At 51.6% G+C, this 20,324-nt stretch overlaps 1 protein-coding gene across 1 annotated transcript in view; it reads right to left on the minus strand.

The window, feature by feature from the left end:
• Window positions 1–20,324, minus strand: part of GHR (growth hormone receptor) — a 217,585-nt gene that overhangs the window by 109,666 nt on the left and 87,595 nt on the right. Inside the window, exon 2 of the mRNA XM_028529502.2 lies at window positions 5,680–5,760. Coding sequence (XP_028385303.2) covers window positions 5,680–5,760 — 81 coding nt within the window. The remainder of the gene's footprint in view (window positions 1–5,679; window positions 5,761–20,324) is intronic.

Here is a 20,324-nt window from a genome sequence, read left to right on the forward strand (position 1 = left end):
CCGCTGCTTCGTGGGGTGAGTCACCAGGCAACTGCGCAGGCCCCGCCGGCCTCCCAGATGCTCCCAGTACAGCGCTCTGTGCCTCTCTCAACTCGTCCTGCATACAGTTTACTGCATTCGATGAGGTAAACACATACCCCAGCGATGAGGAAAATATCTGGGGGCACATGGCAATGTCTCAGGGACACACTTCATAAACGTCCAGAGACGAGAGGCAGAGGAGACCACACAGGCCCGTGCCTGGGCGGCGGCCCCTCAGTGCACGGCAGCCCAAGCCGTGCCGCCGCCACGCTGCAGACGTGAGTGGGCGGTGGTGGGACTCGGGCTAGGCACTGGCAGGCGCGCTGGGACGTGGTATAAAGTAAGGGTGGCTTAGGTTCTCTGCTGCCTTCGCTCTCCGTACGTCCCCTCCCCCACAGAGCTGTTACGTGCAAGGACCACCTCTCTGCTCACTAGCTGAGCTGTGTTCCAGGACTTCGCTGTCTCAGAAGTGAGTCATCGCTGATGTTGAAAACATCACTAAAACCGTGGGGGCACGGAGCAGCGGATGGGGTCAGAAAGCTCCGACGGTTCCTGAAGTCAAAACCACGCACGTGATTGGCCTCCCGGCCCCGGGGGGCTCATCTCAGCATCTGCCTGCGATCCATCTGGTTTTCACCACCGCGCTCACACTTACGTCATCTCTCCCCTGACCTATTGCTGTCCTCTTCCCCCACACTCATCTCCCTCAGGTTCGCTTTTATCCCGTTACCAGTACGAGTTCCAAAGTGAACATCAAACGGTATTCGTACCCTGCTTAGAACTCCCCCATAACCTCAGGAGACCAGAATCAAATTATGTTTCCTTGTCCATCTTCTCTCCCCCAGACCATGAGCTTCTTTTTTTTTTTAAAGATTTTATTTATTTATTTCTAGAGAGGGAAGGGAGGGAGAAAGAGAGGGAGAGAGAGAGAGAAACATCAATGTGGGGTTGCTGGGGGCCGTGGCCTGCAACCCAGGCATGTGCCCTGACTGGGAATCAAACTTGCGACACTTTGGTTTGCAGCCCGAGCTCAATCCACTGAGCTACGCCAGCCAGGGCCGACCATGAGCTTCTTAAAGGCAAAACGTGAACTTAAAACTCCGCCTTGAATCCATGACCGTGCTCGGGCAAACCCTGCTGAAAGAAGGACGTCTGAGACATTACCTCCGAGGGTCCACACTCCTGTCCCCCACTGGCGCCACCTGGACCGACAAGACCCGAAGCTCCAGGACCTGACCGGCTGTGGCCTGCGGAACTCCAGCGGCAAAGCCGTGTGTGACACCAGCAGGACCGGGCGACGCAGGGCTGCCGATGGACTCGGACTCGGGCCACGGCACCAGAAGAGGCTGTATAAGATTTCTTCCGGCCTCGTGGTGACAGTAAAGACAGCAGCATCTAAAGCTCTGTGGCTTCTGTCGCCACTGCCAGTGTGGACGGGAAGCCGCGGGTGGTTTTCCCTTCGCGAGAACAGTGAGCCCGCACCGCACACTCCTCACTGCTTACCCACGACAACCGATACCGGCTTGAAATACACCCTCTGTGTATCGGCAGCCTCTCGGGGCTCCACGGAGCTCCGACCGTCATGGGGTAGGGAGTACTTAGAAAAACAAATGTTCCTTCTCCTGAGCCATGACTTCCGGTCTGTTAGCAGTGGGAACACTGGCGTCTTTTCTTTTATAGAAGTGCTGTGCTGGTTTGCACAGATTTATGGAAAATGCTCTAAGATATGCAGAGAACACTGCTTTGGGGATCCTGGTTCCTTCGAGATACAGCCTCTCACTCCTAGTATAAGTTGCTTGTCTTAAGGGGTATAGAAGAATACAGAACTTTTAAATCTTTAGAGTGGGAAGACACTAATTATGTGCTTTGTTTGCAAGCCACATCTAATATATATAGATAGTGTAGTTAATATAATATTCATGTAATGTGTGTACAAGCACACACACGTGCATAGAGTATATAATAACAGACATTACACGTGCTGTATATATAAACACTACACACACACACACGGTGTTCCATCGCAAGCTGACGTACACGGGTGAACACAGCTCTTCTGCCTGGCCTACAACTTCCAGAAGAACTAGGGTTTGCAGGCTCTGGCGTGCACCTCCTCTCGCATCTCTTCCTCTCCCCGTGCCAGCCGTGCGTCAAGGCTCAGGAGGTCTTGCCTTCCCCACGAAGCTTTAACCACCGGCAGTCCTTCTACAGCTCAAATCCACTGACCTAAGTTCACTGCCAAAGGGAACAGTTACACATACAGCGCTCACGTGCCACACACTCTGGCCAAATTAGTCCGATGCCGTCCACAACGCAGGTGCTCAAACACTGCCTGCTGGACGCCCAGGGTGGGGAACGGAACCAGGCACCCCCCCACACGGCGCCCCGACCCCAGTGGAAACCCAGTGCCTGCATTAACTGCTCCTGCCACCTCCAGTTGGTGCCGGTGCACGTGGTCACCTCATTCCTTTGTCACAGCCACTACTACTCCCAGGGTCGCCCCTGCTCTCCGCAGACTTCAGGGTCCTAACCCAGCATTCCAGCTTCCGTGAATTCTCTCTGACTCACTACGGCCCAAAGTGACCCTCCTCTCTTCACAGTATGGAGTGCAGTTCGGGCTGCTATTTCCGTAGTTAACAGGCCCTGCCTCCTGCCGTCACCCTTTGCGTCTATCGTGACCTCTGAACCCGTGGTAAGTTCCCTTAGGGGACAGCCACTGCATCCTCCAGAGCCCCAAGTTCGATCTTTGCAAGGAGAAAGCTCTGAAAAAAGACATCTGTATCCTGAATTTGTTGAGTTAGCTAGCCCAGTCCACCTCGATTTACTCCTTTTCAGAGCATCTTGACCATCAGTATTTGTCACACAGTCTAGACCTGAAAGCTCTGCAGTCTCTCACTAAGTTCTAGAAGTTTATCGCATCCCAACCAGACTGCCAGACGTTGGCGGGGCAGGCCGGCTCCCACCTCGGGCTGCTGAGGTCACAGAGCATGCTCAGTGGTGGGCTGACTGGAATAGAAGGGTAAGAGCTCCTTTACAAGAGGCGCTCCTTGGAAGGCTATTTATGCCCGTCAGATCTTTACACAGAGCTCTCCTTACATGCATCTCCCAGAAGCAGCAGCTCGGATGCAGCCGCGGGACAGTCCTGCCCTAGGAAGCCCCCTGGGAGCGAGGTCCTGCTGGTCACGCCCGACTCCGGAATAAGAAATTCTCCCCGAGACCCGCCTTGAGGAGCAGACGTAGAGACGGATACTCAGGATGAAAGACAGCGTGAGAGAACCTATTGCAACACCTCAGCTAACACAATGGTGGCACTGTGCAATGTTGGGCCCTCATTAAATTTCCCATAGGGCAATTAGACTTCATAAAAACGCCTCTCAGGGCCAATATATTTCTAATTGCTCATCTGCCCAGACAAGAAAATCCCTGCTAAACAGTTCCAGTGCCAACCTTCCCCAGGCACTGCGATCTGTCGCCTTCTCCCAGCTCCTGGGTGACTCTTCAGGTGACGTTTCCCAAATCCCTGACTCAGCGGGCCCGCATCTTTTAACGACCACGCGGAATTCAAATGAGTGGTTGGTGAAACACGGTAGTGTCTTCTTTTTTAAAAACACCCTCACCTGTATTTGTAGTCTGCCTTATACGAGGGGAGAGAAAATAAAAGTAAAACGATGTGGCTACCATCCGAACCTGGCACGGCCCACGGATGCGCTCTGACATCGAATCCCTGTGTTGCCAGGTGATCCCCCTGGCTAAGGCCATCAGAGAAATGGCCAGGACGGCATGGTCATGTTGGAACATGGTCGTCTAGCTACACCTTCTCTCGGACACATCAGGCGCCATCTGTAACAATCCCAGGCCACTTTAGGGTGGAATCCTGGAGTGGCCACATATCCCAAAGGAATTCCGGTCAGCCCACTGAGGGGGGGGGGGCAAAAAAAAAAAAAGGAGGAGGAAGCGCTGTGCTCCTCTGCTAACTCACGTACCAGGTGCAAGGACTGTACGCAGCCTGGTTTGTGTTTACCATCAACCATTGCATTTCCTTACACTCTGTTCCTCCCGAACAAAGAAGCACAGCAAATCAACAAAAGTGATCAGTAAGCAGAACAAAAGGCAATCTCGAAGGCAGAGCTCATGATGTTCTGTCCACTTTCCTTCTAAAGCCGAAGGTTTACGTCAAAGCTAAAAGGTCAAAGCAGCAAAGCAGCTGACACAGACGCCTGGGGGTCTCCGGTGCCCTAGGTCTAACTTGTAACTTGAGCTCCAGTCTTTCAGCGGGGGTTACCTTTTTTTTTTTAAGGTACCTCTTGAGAGATTCCCTTTGCCATACTTTCTGTCTCCCAGATTTTTAAAATTCTTGAGCCTTGCCCAGTTGCGTGAAAGTCACCTTAGCGAGCGAAGGCGAGAGGCAGCCACCGCGGTTCTGGAACGGCAGAGGACCGCAGCTGCCACCCTCTGGCTCAGGGCCAGGGGCTAAAACCAGCCTTGGGGGCGGGGGGAGCTGCCGAAGCGAGCGGAGCCTGCGATTCTCTGCGTGTTTGACTTGCACCGTGTCGACACTGTCACCCCAGAGAGACCCGAAAATATTTCAAACTATGACTTCTTTCCTGTAAATATTTCCAAATGGCTTTAGGAGATAAAATAACATGTTTTACCTTTCTTGTTTTCCCAGTTACCCTAGTCACCCTCAGCAGCTCACTACCACAAGCTTATTTTGGGCTCCCAGTTCAGGGAGGACACCTGAAGCACCACTTCTGCCCTGAAGCTGCCCTTCCCAACACCAGCTGAGGCAGGGCGGGGCGGGGGGGGGGGCAGCTGTTCTTAAAGCAACAGCGGAACATGGAGTCCCAGCCCAGGAGGAGAAGGTCGTTCTCTCCTCTGTGGAAGCCAGGAAAAACGTCGAGGACTCAAGACAATCTTTTACAAAGACCCCCCCCCCCCAACCCCTCCCTGAACACGGCTTTCTCTCTCTGGACAGGAAAACCTGTCTTCCCACTTCCTCTCAGGACCCTTCCTCGTTCTGGCTATTTCTGCTCTCAGACAGACATGAGTTGGACCAGATTGAGACTTTTCCACTAGGAAGAGGGGAGAGACGAGGAAGGAAGAACTGCCGAGACGGCCAAGGAAGCTCAGGGCTTCTGAAGCCATTATTCACTATTGCAAGGGTCTCTTCCTTCAAACTTCGCCCAAGGGTAATCGCCCAGAAAAGAAGATGTGAAATTTATTTGAAACATGCAGTTCCCACTGTCAGAGAATATGATTAAGAGCCCTTCATTCTGAGCTCTGCCGACGGGCTGTGATATCCGCTGGCAGAGATGAGCTAGTGATCAGTAGGTTAATAACCCTTCGGGGTAATTTCTATATATTTCCCGGAGCCTGAGGACCCAGAGGCCCAGCTCGCCTTCACATCAACGCCCTCAGCGTGATGCGCAGTGTTTATTTTTGGCGTGAAAACACCAGATGCCAAAGCTGGCCACTGTGTTCCCTGTAACACATCATCATAAAAGTACTCCGAGTTTATGATGGGAGAGATCAGTTTCCTATTTGCTGCTACTTCAAACTTACATATTTTGATGAAATCAACCCCAATAAACAGATCTCACAGAGAAAGTTCAGGGCTCTTTCAAAACACGGCGGGTGGGACCAGAGAGCAGCACTCACCTTCACTCCCAGGAAAAGCATTGCTTGAGCCCGCCACTGCCAAGGTCAACAGCAGCTTCCAGAGACCCATGCCTGGAGGACCTGCAATCACACAGAAGAGCACAAGATGAGGCCAGGCGAAAGCAGACCATTATCATTAAATGCCATTTAAATGCTCCGTGTTTAAGTTGTCAGGGAGCAGACATGCCTCTCTCTCAGTTCTAGAAAAAAAATCCCAGTCTGTCTTTCAATGCCCCCGAGTCTCCTATGGTCATACTTTTCACAAGAGCCAACAGCAGGTGGTAATAGATTTTACTCCCATGGGTGCTGGCCTCAGGAAATAACATGGCCGGTAGAGACACTCACGCCCTGGCCCACAGCCACAGAACCACCCCACAACAAATGGCCCCCACGCACTGCCCCAATAACGGGGCCAGTGTGGTTTGCTCTCATTGGAACTGGAAAGAGAAACTTGTCAGCTGTAACTCCAAGCATGGGCCCTGAGCTGGACAGGCCATAAAAGGACAAATAAAACAACCTACTGTAATAGTAAAAGTCCCCCAGCGTGTGTCCCAGCGAACAAAAGACCTCAGTTAACCCCCAAATACCGAGCGAATAAGCCGTCCACGGGGGTGCAGCTGGAGGGCAGAAGGTGAGAAGCAAGTGGCCTCCTTAGGATGCCTGCTCTCCTCCTGGGTTTCTGGGCGGTTTGAGGAGGAATGTGAACACCTCAGGCTCACGCAGGGTCAGTCCGTGCCTCTAGCTGCTTGGAATCCCAAGTGTGGCCACACCCCCAGCCCTTCAGTTTGACGAGCGGGCCTCAGAGGATCAGCATGCCTCGGCCGGCATTCACCTTCGCCTGGGGGAAGTACGCTGCTTTGGACTAAATGAACCTGGTGTCCACTTCCAAGATCTCTGAAGGGGCGAGTCTGGGCCGATTCAAAATGAACTCCGTGGACTCTCTGGAGAGCTGTTGTTGCACTTGACAACTACCTGATGCCAGTATTGCCATCAAAGTACACCCACGAGTCACTGGGGTGCACTGATCAGCACACGGGGGGGGGGCCCAGTGAGCCTCCCTCGGCCTCGTTTTTGTTATTGTGCATTTTTGACAATGATGAAATAGCCCTTCTCATGACCCTTCACGACACATCAAGCTGAAGTGATAAACGGGAATGTGTGTTTTCCTGGGTAATGGAATGGGGTGGTCCCCAGGAATGGCTGTGACATTCTGAATAGGTATAGAATGTGTCAGGTTCTATATTTTCATTTCTAGATGGTGAATAACCCATGTTTTAAAAGGTTTTATTTATTTATTTTCAGAGACAGGGGAAGGGAGGGAGAAAGAGAGGGAGAGAAACATCAACCGGTTGGTTGCCTCTCGCACGCACCCGGACCAGGGAGCAGCCCGCCACCCAGGCATGCGCCCTGACCGGGGATCAAACTGGTGGCCTTTCGCTTCGTGGGACGACACCCTACCCACTGAGCCACACCTGGTCAGGGCACCCGTCACTTTTTTGTTCCATGTAATACTCTGTTCTTAAAAAATTCTAAGCAACCACCTCTCTACATAAACGGACTCCCCTCCTGTGTCTGATCTCCCTCACACCTGCCCCCACGCCCCCGCACCCTGGGAGCCCCTGATAGACCGAGGGAATCATAGAGGTGGACACACTGCACCAGCTGTGAGGTTTATGACACCCACGCTGTACATCCCTACCCTGGGAGGCTCCGCCTACCGGCCTCGCACCCTCCCCATCCGCTTGGCCCGTGGGGACCACTGAGCCTGTCTCCCTAGGTCCTCTGCTCCCAGGCGAGGAGGCGGAGGGCTGTGCCAGGAGTACACGCAAAGGCTAAACACAAATACATTATGGGCTGAAGACACCATCCTATTTGTAACTGGACATTTCCTTGTAAATTTTATTTTTTATGTTTTTTTTTTTTAAATAGGAAAAGCCTTGAGGAGCGGGACGCTGTAAGAGTTCATTTCACCAACTGTGCTTCTCACACTTGGTGGTGGGTACCGAGCCGTCCGGGCGCACGCTCTCTGGCCATCCGTAGCGACAGAGATTCCCTGCGGCCAGGCTGTGCGCCTGCTTCCTAGCTGACCGGGCACGTAAAGAAGCTTGCGTGTCTCAGAAGGGTTGCTTCGCTGGTTTGGAAGCCCCCTCTCCCAAGGACACGGCACATGACAGACACATGTGAACTTTGCTTCAGGCGGATAGTAGCTGACGCTTGCCCCAAGCTGCGGCCTGCACATGAACTTCGCTTCCCCCAGAGAGGCAACCTGTAGCAGAGTGAAATGCTCGCCCTACGGCTCTAACGTAATTCTCGCCTGCATTTCTCCCGCAGCCTCCAGGTGAATAGCTCCTGCCCTAGGTATGCTAGTTATCACAGGAATTCTGCTTGAGGTTTGAGCTTTTGGCAAAGATCTGCAGAAGCCTCAGGGCCAGAGCAGGTCAGCTGGTGGGGCAAGGAGCAGGGGAACAAACAGCTTCAGAGATTCCACACTCTTCCTCGCCTCCCTGTCAGGCCCAGGTCACACACACCTCTTGCCCCGCCCCTCCCCCCTTCCCTCGACATAAAAGATGCCTGAATTCTGGGCTCTCTTCAGATGCATTTGTGGGAGCTAAAAGGTCCCCCATCTTCTCAAGCTGGCGCTGCCTCCATCAATAAACCCTTCCTTACGTCAAAGCCTGACATTTTGAAACTCGTCCTTTGACATGTCCAGCACACGAACTTAGAACCAGCAACAAACTGATTATCCCAAATCCCCTGTGGACCAAACAGATCTCCAGAGACAACATTCTGGCCCACAGAGCACAGACCGGGACTCCCCCAGGCAAAATTAAACAGGAATCTGCCTGAGCACTCCTACAGCAAAAAAAGTAAATACATAAAACAAAAGAAAGAGTCTGTAAAACGGTCACTGTCCCAAACAGAAGGCAGCACAGCTCACTGCCTCTGACCGCATTGCACAGGGGGAGCCCATGCCACCGCCCCACCGAGGCGGGGAGCAGAGAAGAGGAGCGGGAGACGTGGCCGTGTCAGTAAGGGCTGGGTGCTCCGGGAGAGACGAGTGCTCTCCACCTGCACTCTTGCTGGCTCAGGGGGCGGCGGCTCCAAAAGCAGCTCGCTGCCCTTCCCCCGTGCGCCCCCTGGAGAGCCCCCCATAACCCAGAGCCCTGGGCATGCGGTTCGATTGCATCGATTGCATTGTAAGCTGTCCCCTTCCGCTTGGCAGAGCGCTGCGTGGCAGCTTCCTGATGAGAGAGAGGGTCCTTCTGTCTTAGGTTCTGAGTGAGACAGAGCATCCCTGGGAGAGGACAGAGCTCAGCACACGGAGTTCTGCCCTTGAATGTAATCTACCCGTGATGTGGCAACTGTGAGCAGGAGGAGTCCCATGGTCCCCCCGCCCCGCCCCGCAGTACCACCATTGAAGTAGAGGCGGGCACTGGCCAGAGGATGACACAAAATTGTACCTTAGTCGAGTGGGTTTTTTAAGTGTGCAGCATTTTTCTAGGGAAAAGCCCTGTCTCAGTTTCTAACGACATTTACACATTCCCTGGCTGTAACCTCACGGCCCACTGTGCCCTTGCAGGCGGCGGACAAGCTCTGCTCCTGCGTTAATGAAACACCCGCCCCAGGGCCCAGGCGCCTCGCCTGCTCCCCTCTCCCGCGAGGGAGAGCCAGCTGCAAGCGGCGCCATCCGGCTGGCCAGAGCCTTCAATCTGCAGACTGCCCGGCCCAGGAGGCCTCCACGTGAGTGAGGCCGATGATATACCGACTTTCATTTCTTGGCTATAAAACAGTCCATAAACACATGGGAAGAAACAGAGATTAAATATAATATTATTCCAACTTGTTATAACCAACTCTGGGCAGAGAAAACGATTGGCCCAATTCTCTTTAATTTACAATTAGCAAGTATTTGTTGAGCTACGAGGGCCTGTTAGCATCATGCAAGGCACAGCAGCGAATGCAAGGGCAATGAAAATCAGGGTTCCTGACTTCAGGGACTGGGCAAGAAAGGCCCACGTGACGGGGAAGGGAAGCACACCTACAACTCATGGAAAGTCAGAGTCGGGAAAGGTCAGCCACTGAAGGCACAGGCTTCAAATGAGAACCAAATGACAAGCAAGGCTGTGATGGGTACGAGGAAGGAAGAGGGCACGGGTGCACCTTTGTTATGGGTAAACCTCAGACCGTGCAAGGGCTGGGGGTGGCTCTGCGTTCTGACTAGTTCGGGGTAGCAGGCTGCGAGGGCTGGTCAGCCAGAGAATAAGGTGCGGAATGATGAATTCAGGGGAATAAAATCAGATTGCAACTCCTGTGAATCAGAAAGTCACTTCAAGCTTCGGTGTAGGTAAGTCAAGTGCAAAAGTGAGTTTTCCCAGCACAAATCTGCCCACCGTGCCTTCTTCACTTAGTGTCACCGAGAAATGCCGACAAGATCTGGGGATGACTGGATGTTACAGAAGATGGTCGAGAGCTCTGTCTGTCCCAAATGACAGGGCATGGAGTACATGCAGGAATGAAAGCTGGTGCTGTCGACGGGAATCGGGAATTTGGGATCTGAGTCGTTGAGAAGGAGGAGAAGGTCCCGTGACCGGGACAGCTGGTGACTGTGATACTGGTGGGCATGTCGGCCATGTCTGGTGGAAGGCTGATGGTAGGAGACCAAAGACTGAAAGGATGTCAGTACTGGATTTCAGAGATACCGATGCAGAGACGATGAGGACCAGATGAAGTTAATGTGAAGATCAGACTATGTCATGCAGCACCCCCCATCACCTGCATTAAAAGTAGCCCCAAAAAGTAGCATGAAAAAGCGCACAGGGAAGAAGGCGCTCATATCTGGTTTATAATTTGGCACAGATAAGACGAACCACCATGCTAAACTACCTCCACCCTCTGACTTGTACCCAGTCTTTAGAATAAAAGCGGTCAAAAGCTTCTCCACAAGTATGATGCTAGCATATGAATATGCAGGAGGAATAAAATGATAGACTTAGTTGCTTGGAGTCCTATTAAGGCAAAATACCGAACGGTAGCTGAGTCGGTCAGAAATGATGTTCCCCCCAATTTTTGTTCTATTGCTCTAGCTCTTCTGATACTGAAAACCAGCTGATAAAAAAACGACCACAGAGGCAGAATTGTTATGTTGCAAAACCAAGACTCCAGGTAGGTGACCTCATACACGTGTACTTTCTGATGCCGGTGTGGATTACTAATGAAATGTTGCAAAACCGAGTCTCGTTGACTTTCTGGTGAAGCTTTTCTAAATACTCAGCAGTAGATAAAAAGGGTAAGGCTAATCCAAACGGTCCGTGAAAGAACCCATTCTAATTACCGACAGCTCGAACGTTTAGCTCGAACCGTTTGCACGTGGAGGTCATGGCCCACTGTTGATGGGGTGGTCATTTGAAAACTGACCCTCAATGCATTGGGTGGACTTATTTCCTTCCCCTCGGGGAGGGAGGAAAAGTTCACAGACGTTACTGATACAACTACTTTTGCTGAGATTTCTCTCTCCTCGGCACCCAGTGGGGAAGACAGGATGAGAAGGCATTTCACTTAAGTGTGTATGGGCGGAGGGGCAACAAGGTCTTTAGAGCAGTGCATGGTGGGCATCCTTTCTAACAAGCACAGTACACGTGGCGTGGACCTAAGCCGGCCAACTCAGTTACTGCTGCCTGTGGCTACGGAGCGCTTGAGAGGTGGCCAGTGCCACCGAGGAATCAAATAAGCTAGATTTCATTCCATTTTAATGAGTTAAATATTTTCATTAAGTATTTCATGAAGTATATTTGGAACAGGTTGGATACACGAATCCGCTCCTTCTGCAGATGTTATGAAATCTGAAAACAGGTTGTTTCCCATGAAAATTCGGAACTGAACTGCTCTGTGCCGCACATGTAAAATATACACGGATTTTGAAGGCTGGGTACAAAAAAGGATGCACAGTGTTTCAGTAATGTCCCTATCGACTATATGTCACAATCATATTTTGGTTTATTGGGTTTCAGGAAACATTATTAAAGATCAATATCCTCTGAGTTTCATTTTTTGAATGTGATCAGGAGAACATGTTAAATTATATATATGGCTTGCATTATATTTTACATTTCTATTTTACAACATTGATAGATACATTTCATGGTTGGTATGTTTGTAGTTGCATTCATAAATATTAAACTGTTACAGTCAATATAGTTCCTTCTGTACAATAACAATAAACATAGTAAACTTTATATGTCTAATGAAATCATGATGGTTATGTTTGAAGAGGGCCTTCCAAACGTGGTGGGGACTGAAGGGTCACTGAGGAGTTAGGTAGGGTCAGACTTGTAGAAGGCTTTCCTTAGGGTGCCCAGTGAGCCTCTGCTTACCTTCAGAAGTGTGACAATGCACGCTGTACCTCTCCTTTGAGTCACAGACAGTGGTGTACTGATAAATATCTAATAATTGTTTCTCTGGAATAAAGGGCCATGAACAAAGCACTTGCCACTTCCTGTGGTGTAAACACCCCACATCGAGTCACGAACCCAGACTAACTGAGTCACCAGACTCCCTGAAGGCACTGGATGTGGGCTCCCAGGCCAGGACCCCCTGGACCAGCGCACCGTCAGCAGGCACCTGAGAGATGCTGTCCCGGTTCCAGGTAGGTAACAGGTACAGGATGGAGCAATCTGCTGACACTGATGCAAGATGTGACAGACGGTGCTTCTGAGTGAACCATGGACGACTGGTTTCATGTGATGCCGTCTGTGCCCCTGTCAGCTGGTCATATTTAGTTAATAATCACTCACGGATACGTTCCCGGGTCTTTGGACATGAACACCAGCCTCTCCCTCGGATGCTATCCTTGATCTCCACTTACCAACAGGGTAAGCTTAGGGGCTCAGAGCATGTATTCTGGCGTCAGAGCGAGCTAGGTTCAAATCCCGCCTTCACCAGACCTCAGTGTACTCATCTTTAATATGGGGGTAATAATTGTATTACCTTTTTCATAAAGAAATCAGAAGGGGATGAGTTCTTCAAAGCACTTGGCATGCTCCCTGCCTGCAGCCAATAAACGCTAGCAGCTATGTTGACTCTTTCTCATACTGGTGGTAATTAGACTATGTTTCACAATATTTCCACGGAGTGGAGATATGGATTGAGAGTGGGTCCTCATTTCTATAATGTGAAATGGAAGCCTACGGAGGTGGTAAAGCCATCAGCAAATGTGTCCCTGGGCAGCCACAACACGTGAGACGCCCTTCTTCAATAAAGCGCTACATGGCATGGGGGTCCAGGGAAAAGGGGGGCTCCTCGTAGTGGAATGTGCGCATTGCCTGGGACTCGGCGGGAATGCCCGCCAGTTGTGCTCGGGCACAGTGGCCACTGCACACCTTGGGCACGGAGGCCCAGTTGTGTGGGACATACTCTAGAGGCTGACTTCGCCCCCAGTCACCATGTCAGCAGCTCCTGTAAGAAAAGTCTATGCTGCTGTTACTGGGTCCAGATCATCTGTTTGTGAACCCTGGATTTCTGGAGCTGAAAGCTGGGCGGATGAATTTCCACGATGAGCGATTTGGCTTGATGCCTTCCCCGGTGATGTTCCCTCCCTGTGAGGGCAGAGACGGCTGCCGGGTTACAGGAGCCTGGGTCTCTGCGTCTCCCTTCCTGGGGGAGTGAAAGGAGGAGGGGCGTCTCAGCACTGAATGCTCGGGGCTGCCCCTATCTCGGCACGCGTGGGCAGTCCGTGGGGAGCGAGCCTTTCTCAGCGCACGGGCCATTCTGTCCGAGTTCAGTAGGACCCCATAGCACTGCGACACTGGCAGTTTGCCATAGCAACTGTTCCTATGGACGGTCAGCAGACTCACCCAGCCCGACTCACGCGGGGCATCCAGTGATTCACAGCGCATGGGTGACTCTCCCGTGGACAGGGAAGGGGAAGAGGAAGGGGGAACCAATTACACAGGTGCTCGTTTGAACAGCATGCTCCTGTTTCTGTCTCACTGCACACCATTGCACCTACCAGGTCGTTTTTTTTCCAAAACAGACTTTGAAAAAGCAAACCTCTTACTGAATTTCTGCTTTCTCTCTTTTTCCACAAGATCCCTTTTTTAAATCTAATTTTTATGACTGTGGTGGATCTGTAACACGAAGAGCATGCTTTCACCAGGGTTGAAGATGTTGGGAGTTTCTTTCAAATCTCAGAAGGGAATGGGCTTGGCTAAACCTAATCGAATAGGAAATAGAGAAGCTGTCGAAGACAGTTCATAGAACCACATGTTCGAATACCAGCCCTGCCCCGAGAGATTACAGTCTGATGATGCCTGGCATGGTAGCTCACAGCCCGCCGGCGCACCCGGATACCCTACAGAGCCAACCCCGGGAGACACTCTTCTTTCTTTTTCTCAAGTCCAAAACCGTAAAGTTTGTTCTTTTAAAGTCAACGAATTGGGAAACCAAGTGCGAGGGGCCCGACCTCCTGGAAAAGCTTTACTGCAGGGGGTGCCAGCAGCCCGGTGCCCGTGCCAGTGACTCCGGCAGAGACCGACCCTCCGTGGGCTCAGTCCCCTTGCCTCCACACCCTTCCATGACCCAGGGCTAAGCTAACCCCCACACTGTGCGATGCCGTGAAAACTGCCACTCACTGAGGACGCGTGTCCGGATGCCGCCCAGCTCGTCCTCTGAGCTGGGGGCACACGGCGGGCAGTAGCTGTGTCCTACTACTGCATCCCCACCGACCAGCCTTGGGTCTGGACCAGAGCAGATGTCCCCCCCGCCCACAGCTGCGCAGCGGCTGAGCGACCACGGTGCCCATCTCCCTCACCTTTGACCCAGAACAGGCACGTGCAGGGACAGGTTGAGAGGGTAGGCGGATCCCCCGGACAGAACATTTCTGGGTGAGCGTTCGACCCGTGCTTGAGGCCTGCCTGTCCCTCCCCATGTTTCTTCTTAGGTGCTAAATCGGGCCAAATAAACACCTGGGCAGGGTACCAATGGGACCCGAAAAATGACAGAAAACGAGAAAGTCCAGTTTGGATTTGAAGTATGGACGAGGCAGACCCCACAGTATCTCCGGTGTTTGGGAACGTCAAGGGCAGCGACAGTCCGTAGAGGCTGAGCTAACGGCATTCTTCAGGGGCAGTGCCGCTCAAAGGGTCCACTATTCACCTCTGGGCCTCAGGGCCTCCCGGAGCGCCTGCACTGCTTTCAGGGACATGTAAGAGTGAAGGCTGTGCTCCTTCCCTCACACAGGGGCATCCTCCACCGCCTTGAAGCCTAAACGTATAAATAGAAAGAAATCCATTTGGCCAGACTGGCTGGCTCCCGGACAGACAGAGGGCAAACCCAGCGCAGATCACAAGATCGCTGTCTTATCTCTGGGGACTTCACAACCACCGCCTCGCCCCTGAAGATCAGGCGAGGCACTGCAGCTTGAGCTCCCACCGCGCTGATGCCAGCGTTCATGGAAAACTCGCTCCAGAGCAGTGCTGGGTCACAGCAATGGAACAGAGCCACCAGTGCCGGGCACGTATGCGGTTTTCACTTCCTAGTAACCCATTAACAGTAAAGAAATAGCTAAACTTAATGTTAATGGTGTATCTTACTTAATCCGATATATCCAAAATACTACCATTTCATCATGTCATAACTATGAAAAGTATTAATGAGATATTTCAATATTTTTGCCATGTGGAATCTTTGAATCTGTTGTGTATTTCACACTCACAGCAACCTGCAATTGGCACTCGCCACATCGCCAGTGCGCAACAGCCACAGGCAGGGCCGTGGCCGTGGTATCAGACCATGTGGCTCTGGGACACTGAGAGGCATGGATGCCCATGTGGTCAGCCCCCAGGTGATGTGGAACGTATCGGTGCGTCTTACTGCTTACGAGCAGCCTGTGCTGCTGCGAAGACCTTTGAGCAGCTCTTTAGCTGGGTCTGGTCGTACCTTGGAGCCTGAAAAAGACAGTCTTGCTACCGAAGCAAGAAGCAGGGAGTTCCAGACCTGTCCAACATCCACTGGAGTATAATTCCTGAGCACTGATGCACCGACAGACCTTTTGTCCTTGGCACTGCGCTGGCACAGAACACCAGATCTGTTCCTAGTTACGGGACTTGAAGCAAAAAATCGTTCCTCACCCTCAGCCTCCTGATGTCTGAAATAGAGCGTCTGGAGCTCGTCGATTGTTCTCAGCCCTGGCTGCAAATCACGGCCACCTGGGGACCCGAGGCGCCATGCCTTGGCGTTACTAGGGATGAGTCAGAATCTCTGGGGTGCGCCTGAGTATCGATCTTTTAAAGTTTTCGTTATATGATTCTAAAGTGCAGCTGGAATTGAGAATTACCCATCTAGCGCAAACCAGACACGCTCAAGGAACCTTCCTCGGCTGAGTGGAGGGAGAGGAAAGAAATCTCCATCCCCCCCACTCAACCATGTACTTTTTGCAATAGAGAACCTGCTATGCCAAGAGGCTGAAGTACTAACTATGGAGTTAGGATAAGAAATGATTGTCCTTGGAAGTGACAAAATAAAAAGAATACAAGTAAATAGATGGAATCAGCTGTCCCAGATATGATCACTGAAGATTTAATGATAATTAGCAATGATTACTAATCTAGGTACCGCTCTGAAGGGACGGTGCAGATACAATTAAGGTTACTAATCAACTAATTGTAGAACAGGCGGATTATCCTGGATTATCCGAGTGAGTCAATATAATCTCAACAGCCTGCAGAAGCAGGCAGGCATTCCGAGAGATTAGAAATCTGAGTGGGACTGGACCTCTTGGTGTTCTAGGGGACCACAGAGGAAACGGGAGACACAGGCAGGCGGCCTCTAGGTGAAAAAGTGGCTCTTAGCACGTGGCCAGCCAGCGAGGAATGGGGAAGACCGTCCCACCACCTCCAGGAACTGAGCTTTGTCAACAAGCCCCGTGAGCCTGAGAGCAAATTCGCCCCCAGAGCCCAGTCCGTCATGGTCTCTAAACTGAGAATCCAGTCCAGTCTCACTGGGCTGACTTCTCACCTACAGAGCCGTGAGATAATAAAGGGCTATTGTTATAAACCACTCAAGGTATGATAATTAGATACGGAAGTGATAGAAAACTAATACAGTTTCTACAAGTCCATTACGGAGTCCAAGGCTGAATTCCTAAACATCAATCAACAAAATAATTATGTAAAGTATATGATTGTCTAACCATTAAGTTGCATGCCTGAAACCAATACAAAATAAAATAGAAGGAGGTAATTATCTAGTCATTACCAAAACACGTCTGTAAGAGAGGGGCTTTTTAGCAGAGCGTTGAAATTTGGAGGCAGAAGGGCCTTTAGGAACCATCTCATCCAATCAGTTAATGATGGATGAAGAACGCTGAAAAGAATTAGATAGCACGTAAATAACGAATAGTTTTTGTCTCCTCCAGCTCCCTCTGGCTGGCTGAGAAGAGGGCCCCAACGCGGACACGGGTAAAGTCACCTTTCCGAGCTCACTGACACCCCCTCCCGAAGCCATCCGCGCCCCTCCATCCTAAATCTGCAACTGCCAAAGGACCTTCTGGTTCTCATCTTCCTTCCAGGGTTTGCTCTCTTTCCGGGAAACTAACACAGTAACCCGGGAGATGAAACTGCCTGTGGAGGACACGGAGAATGGACCAATGTATTGCCATCCTGGTGTGTCGGCCCATCCCTCGAATGTGGCTAGTGTAAATCGGGCCCCTGGAGTCTGATCACCTCTGGGTCATTTAATGTATTTTATTATTTTTTTGAACACCTAAATCTGGGCATGAGTTGACCCCAGGGAAAGTGAGAGAGCAAGAGCGAGCCTGGCTAAGTCAGTTTGTTGGCCTTGCTTTTCCTCTTACCCCTCAGGTCTAACCAGGAAATTAAAAATCAGATGATGTGTCAATGGGAAGGGAAATCAAAACCACGGTTAAAATCTCTGACTGACCAGGGTGGGGGAAGATAAGAACAAGGAGCACATATTTATGGGGGAAGAAAAAGTGGCGTGGAAAGGGAAAGGACAGGCTATTTTTGTCCTTGTAAATCTAACGTCTTGGCTCAGGAGAGCTTGTTTTCAGTGCTTCCGAATAAAACATTCAATTCCCTGGAGCCTTATGTCTACCACCCTATGGCGTGACCACTGTCATTCAATGGCCTGGCCGTGTTTCTCCTAAATCCGTCGGCTGGTGGGCGAGGGCTGGCGTGAGCAGGCTGAGCTCAGCCCTGAATCACTGTTGATTCATGGAGACCACGTACGTACCAAGCCAAAGGAAGAGACGCTTGAATGCATTTTTGTTGCTGTTTGAGTGAAATCAGTTATTTCACATCTCACAGGACAGTAGTAATCAACATTCATCTTCCCATCAAACTGAAAAATGATTCAAATGAAGCCTTCACTTTTAACCACTTGTGATCAAGTTACCAGTTAAAACTTTACTTCCAAATGAGGAAGAAAAGCTACTGGGAAAGCCCCGGCTGGTGGTTTACATAGAGCACCAAGCAAACGCTAAGCACCAGAGGGCAGGCGCCTTAGACACAGAGAAAGGATACACCTGCGCGCCCCCACGCATCTCAGATGACTCCTGTGCTCACGGAGCTCAGTGTCTCCTATCTGCCCCCAATCTCTGCCTAATGAACAGACAGCGTCATCCCAGATTTCCTGTTTCGTTCAATGAGATTAGGGTTGTTCAGTTACCTTGGTTACTCCATCCCCTCTTCCGTGTGACTTCAGTCACCATGAGGGGGTGATCCTCCCTCGGAATTCTCTGGAATGTAGCCCCTTCTTCCCCAATCTCAGAATGAGAGGCCCGTTCTGCCTCTTCTCATCCTGAGGCTTGAAACAGCCTCTGTTCGTTCTCCCTCCCTTCACTTTCAAGGCCCTGCCGGACCCAACACAGATCTCTGTCCTCTTCAAAGTGATGCTGGGACATCGCCACCTCCATGAAGCCCTCCACACTCCCTGCAAACTTAATCATTCCCTCGTCTGTGCTGTCACCCGGATTTTCCCTCACCTGCCTATCAAATGTGCCCCAGCACTGAAGTCACGAGATGATGAACGTGTCTGTGGAATACACGGGTTCCCGGTACCCGCGGTGCCGTCTGTAAAGTTCTGGGGGTAAGACACACCCCCTCCATCTACCATCCCCCCCGCCGCCGAAATGCCTCGCAGGACTGGACGAGGGCACGGGTGTGGGCCCTCTGTGTGGGATTTCTGCGGGGGAGGCGTTGGTGGGTACAGGCACCGACAGGCCACAGGCCACAGGAGCTAGATGTTCCCCCACCGCAAGAGCATCTGCAATGACACCCAGCTACTGTTTCTGGGTCTTTAGGAGAAACTGGGTGAGGGGGAGTCCCACATAAATCATTGAAGGAACAGAGACCCCTGAGGCTGGTTGAAACAGGTGTTTTGGGGAGATGGGAGCATGTCCTTCTGTGGGTAGTTTATCTGAGCGCTTTCGGAAGAGATAAAGTAGGCGGTTTCCCATCCCGCCGGTGTGACAGGCCAGCTGCAATCACACCTGCAGTAAGGGACCCAAAGCCTCAGAGAAACCCAGCGGAGAGGTCCAGCACAAAGAGACCGTCTTATTTTGCTTTTCTCCAAAGTGCTGACCATGCTCAGGGCTTCGGCGAAATGCAAAACAAACGTGCAATCGTGTTGTCGCTGCCTCTTTACAAAAGTCTCCTAAAATAGAAGCTGCCTGCTGACGTGGGAGACACGGACCCAAGTGAACTCCCCGAAGGGTTTCCTGGGCGCAGATCATCACCCCAGTTGAATGTCTCCCCACGTACCAGCCCCCTGCACGCTCCGAATGTGGGCCCTTCGCTCAGAGAACAGACTCTGGAAGCGCAAAGTGTACCTCAGATCAGACAAGGAAGGCCATCGGGGGCTCTGCCTAATGAGACTGTTTCATGAACACCGGGACGAGCAGAAGTGCCGCTGGGGGCAGGAGGGAGAACAGAGAAGCAGAGAGAAAGGGAACACGGAGAAGTCAAGCCCGAGAGGGAGGAGTGGGATGGGAGGCGGAGGACAACCATGGTGTAAGCCCTGCTGGAGACTTACACCTCAAGATGCAAAGGTGAGGGACAAAGGAGAGACCTGACCATCAGCCTGTGAATGAAAAGGAACAAGAAGGCATACTGACCCACAGTCCGGCAGATATTCCTGAAACAGAGCCTGGCTTTCCGTTTGGGTTCCCCTGGGCTGTATAAACACAGCTCTCGAAGCTTCCTTTTTTCATTCAGTCACGGAGCAAGCAGGCCACACTACTCTAATTTGGTTAAAACCTGGCAGACAGGGTGGGCTTGGAGGTGGCATACGTCGAGAATTTCTTGGTCACCACTGCGCATGTCTTAATCTCCAGCTTCTCCGTCTTGCTGCCTTCATATATAAACCTGGGCACAATTCTCCCCAAGTCAGCTATATTCTCTCTCCCTCCCCCCTTCCCTCTCCCCTCCCCTCGCCCCGATCTCTCTCTCTCTCTGTCCACACACACACCCACATGCACCCCGTCCCAGAAGGGCGGATGAAAACACACAGCCCACTGCCTCACAAAATGAACCCCCGACCTTTGCCCGGTGCTTCTTTGGCCTCTGCCAACTGAAGCGATCCATTCCCAGCCAGGTCGGCGGAGAAGATGGCCAAGCGTTGCAATATGACGA

The sequence above is a fragment of the Phyllostomus discolor genome, chromosome 3 (genome assembly GCF_004126475.2).
Source record: "Phyllostomus discolor isolate MPI-MPIP mPhyDis1 chromosome 3, mPhyDis1.pri.v3, whole genome shotgun sequence".
In the NCBI taxonomy this organism is placed as follows: Eukaryota; Metazoa; Chordata; class Mammalia; order Chiroptera; family Phyllostomidae; genus Phyllostomus; species Phyllostomus discolor.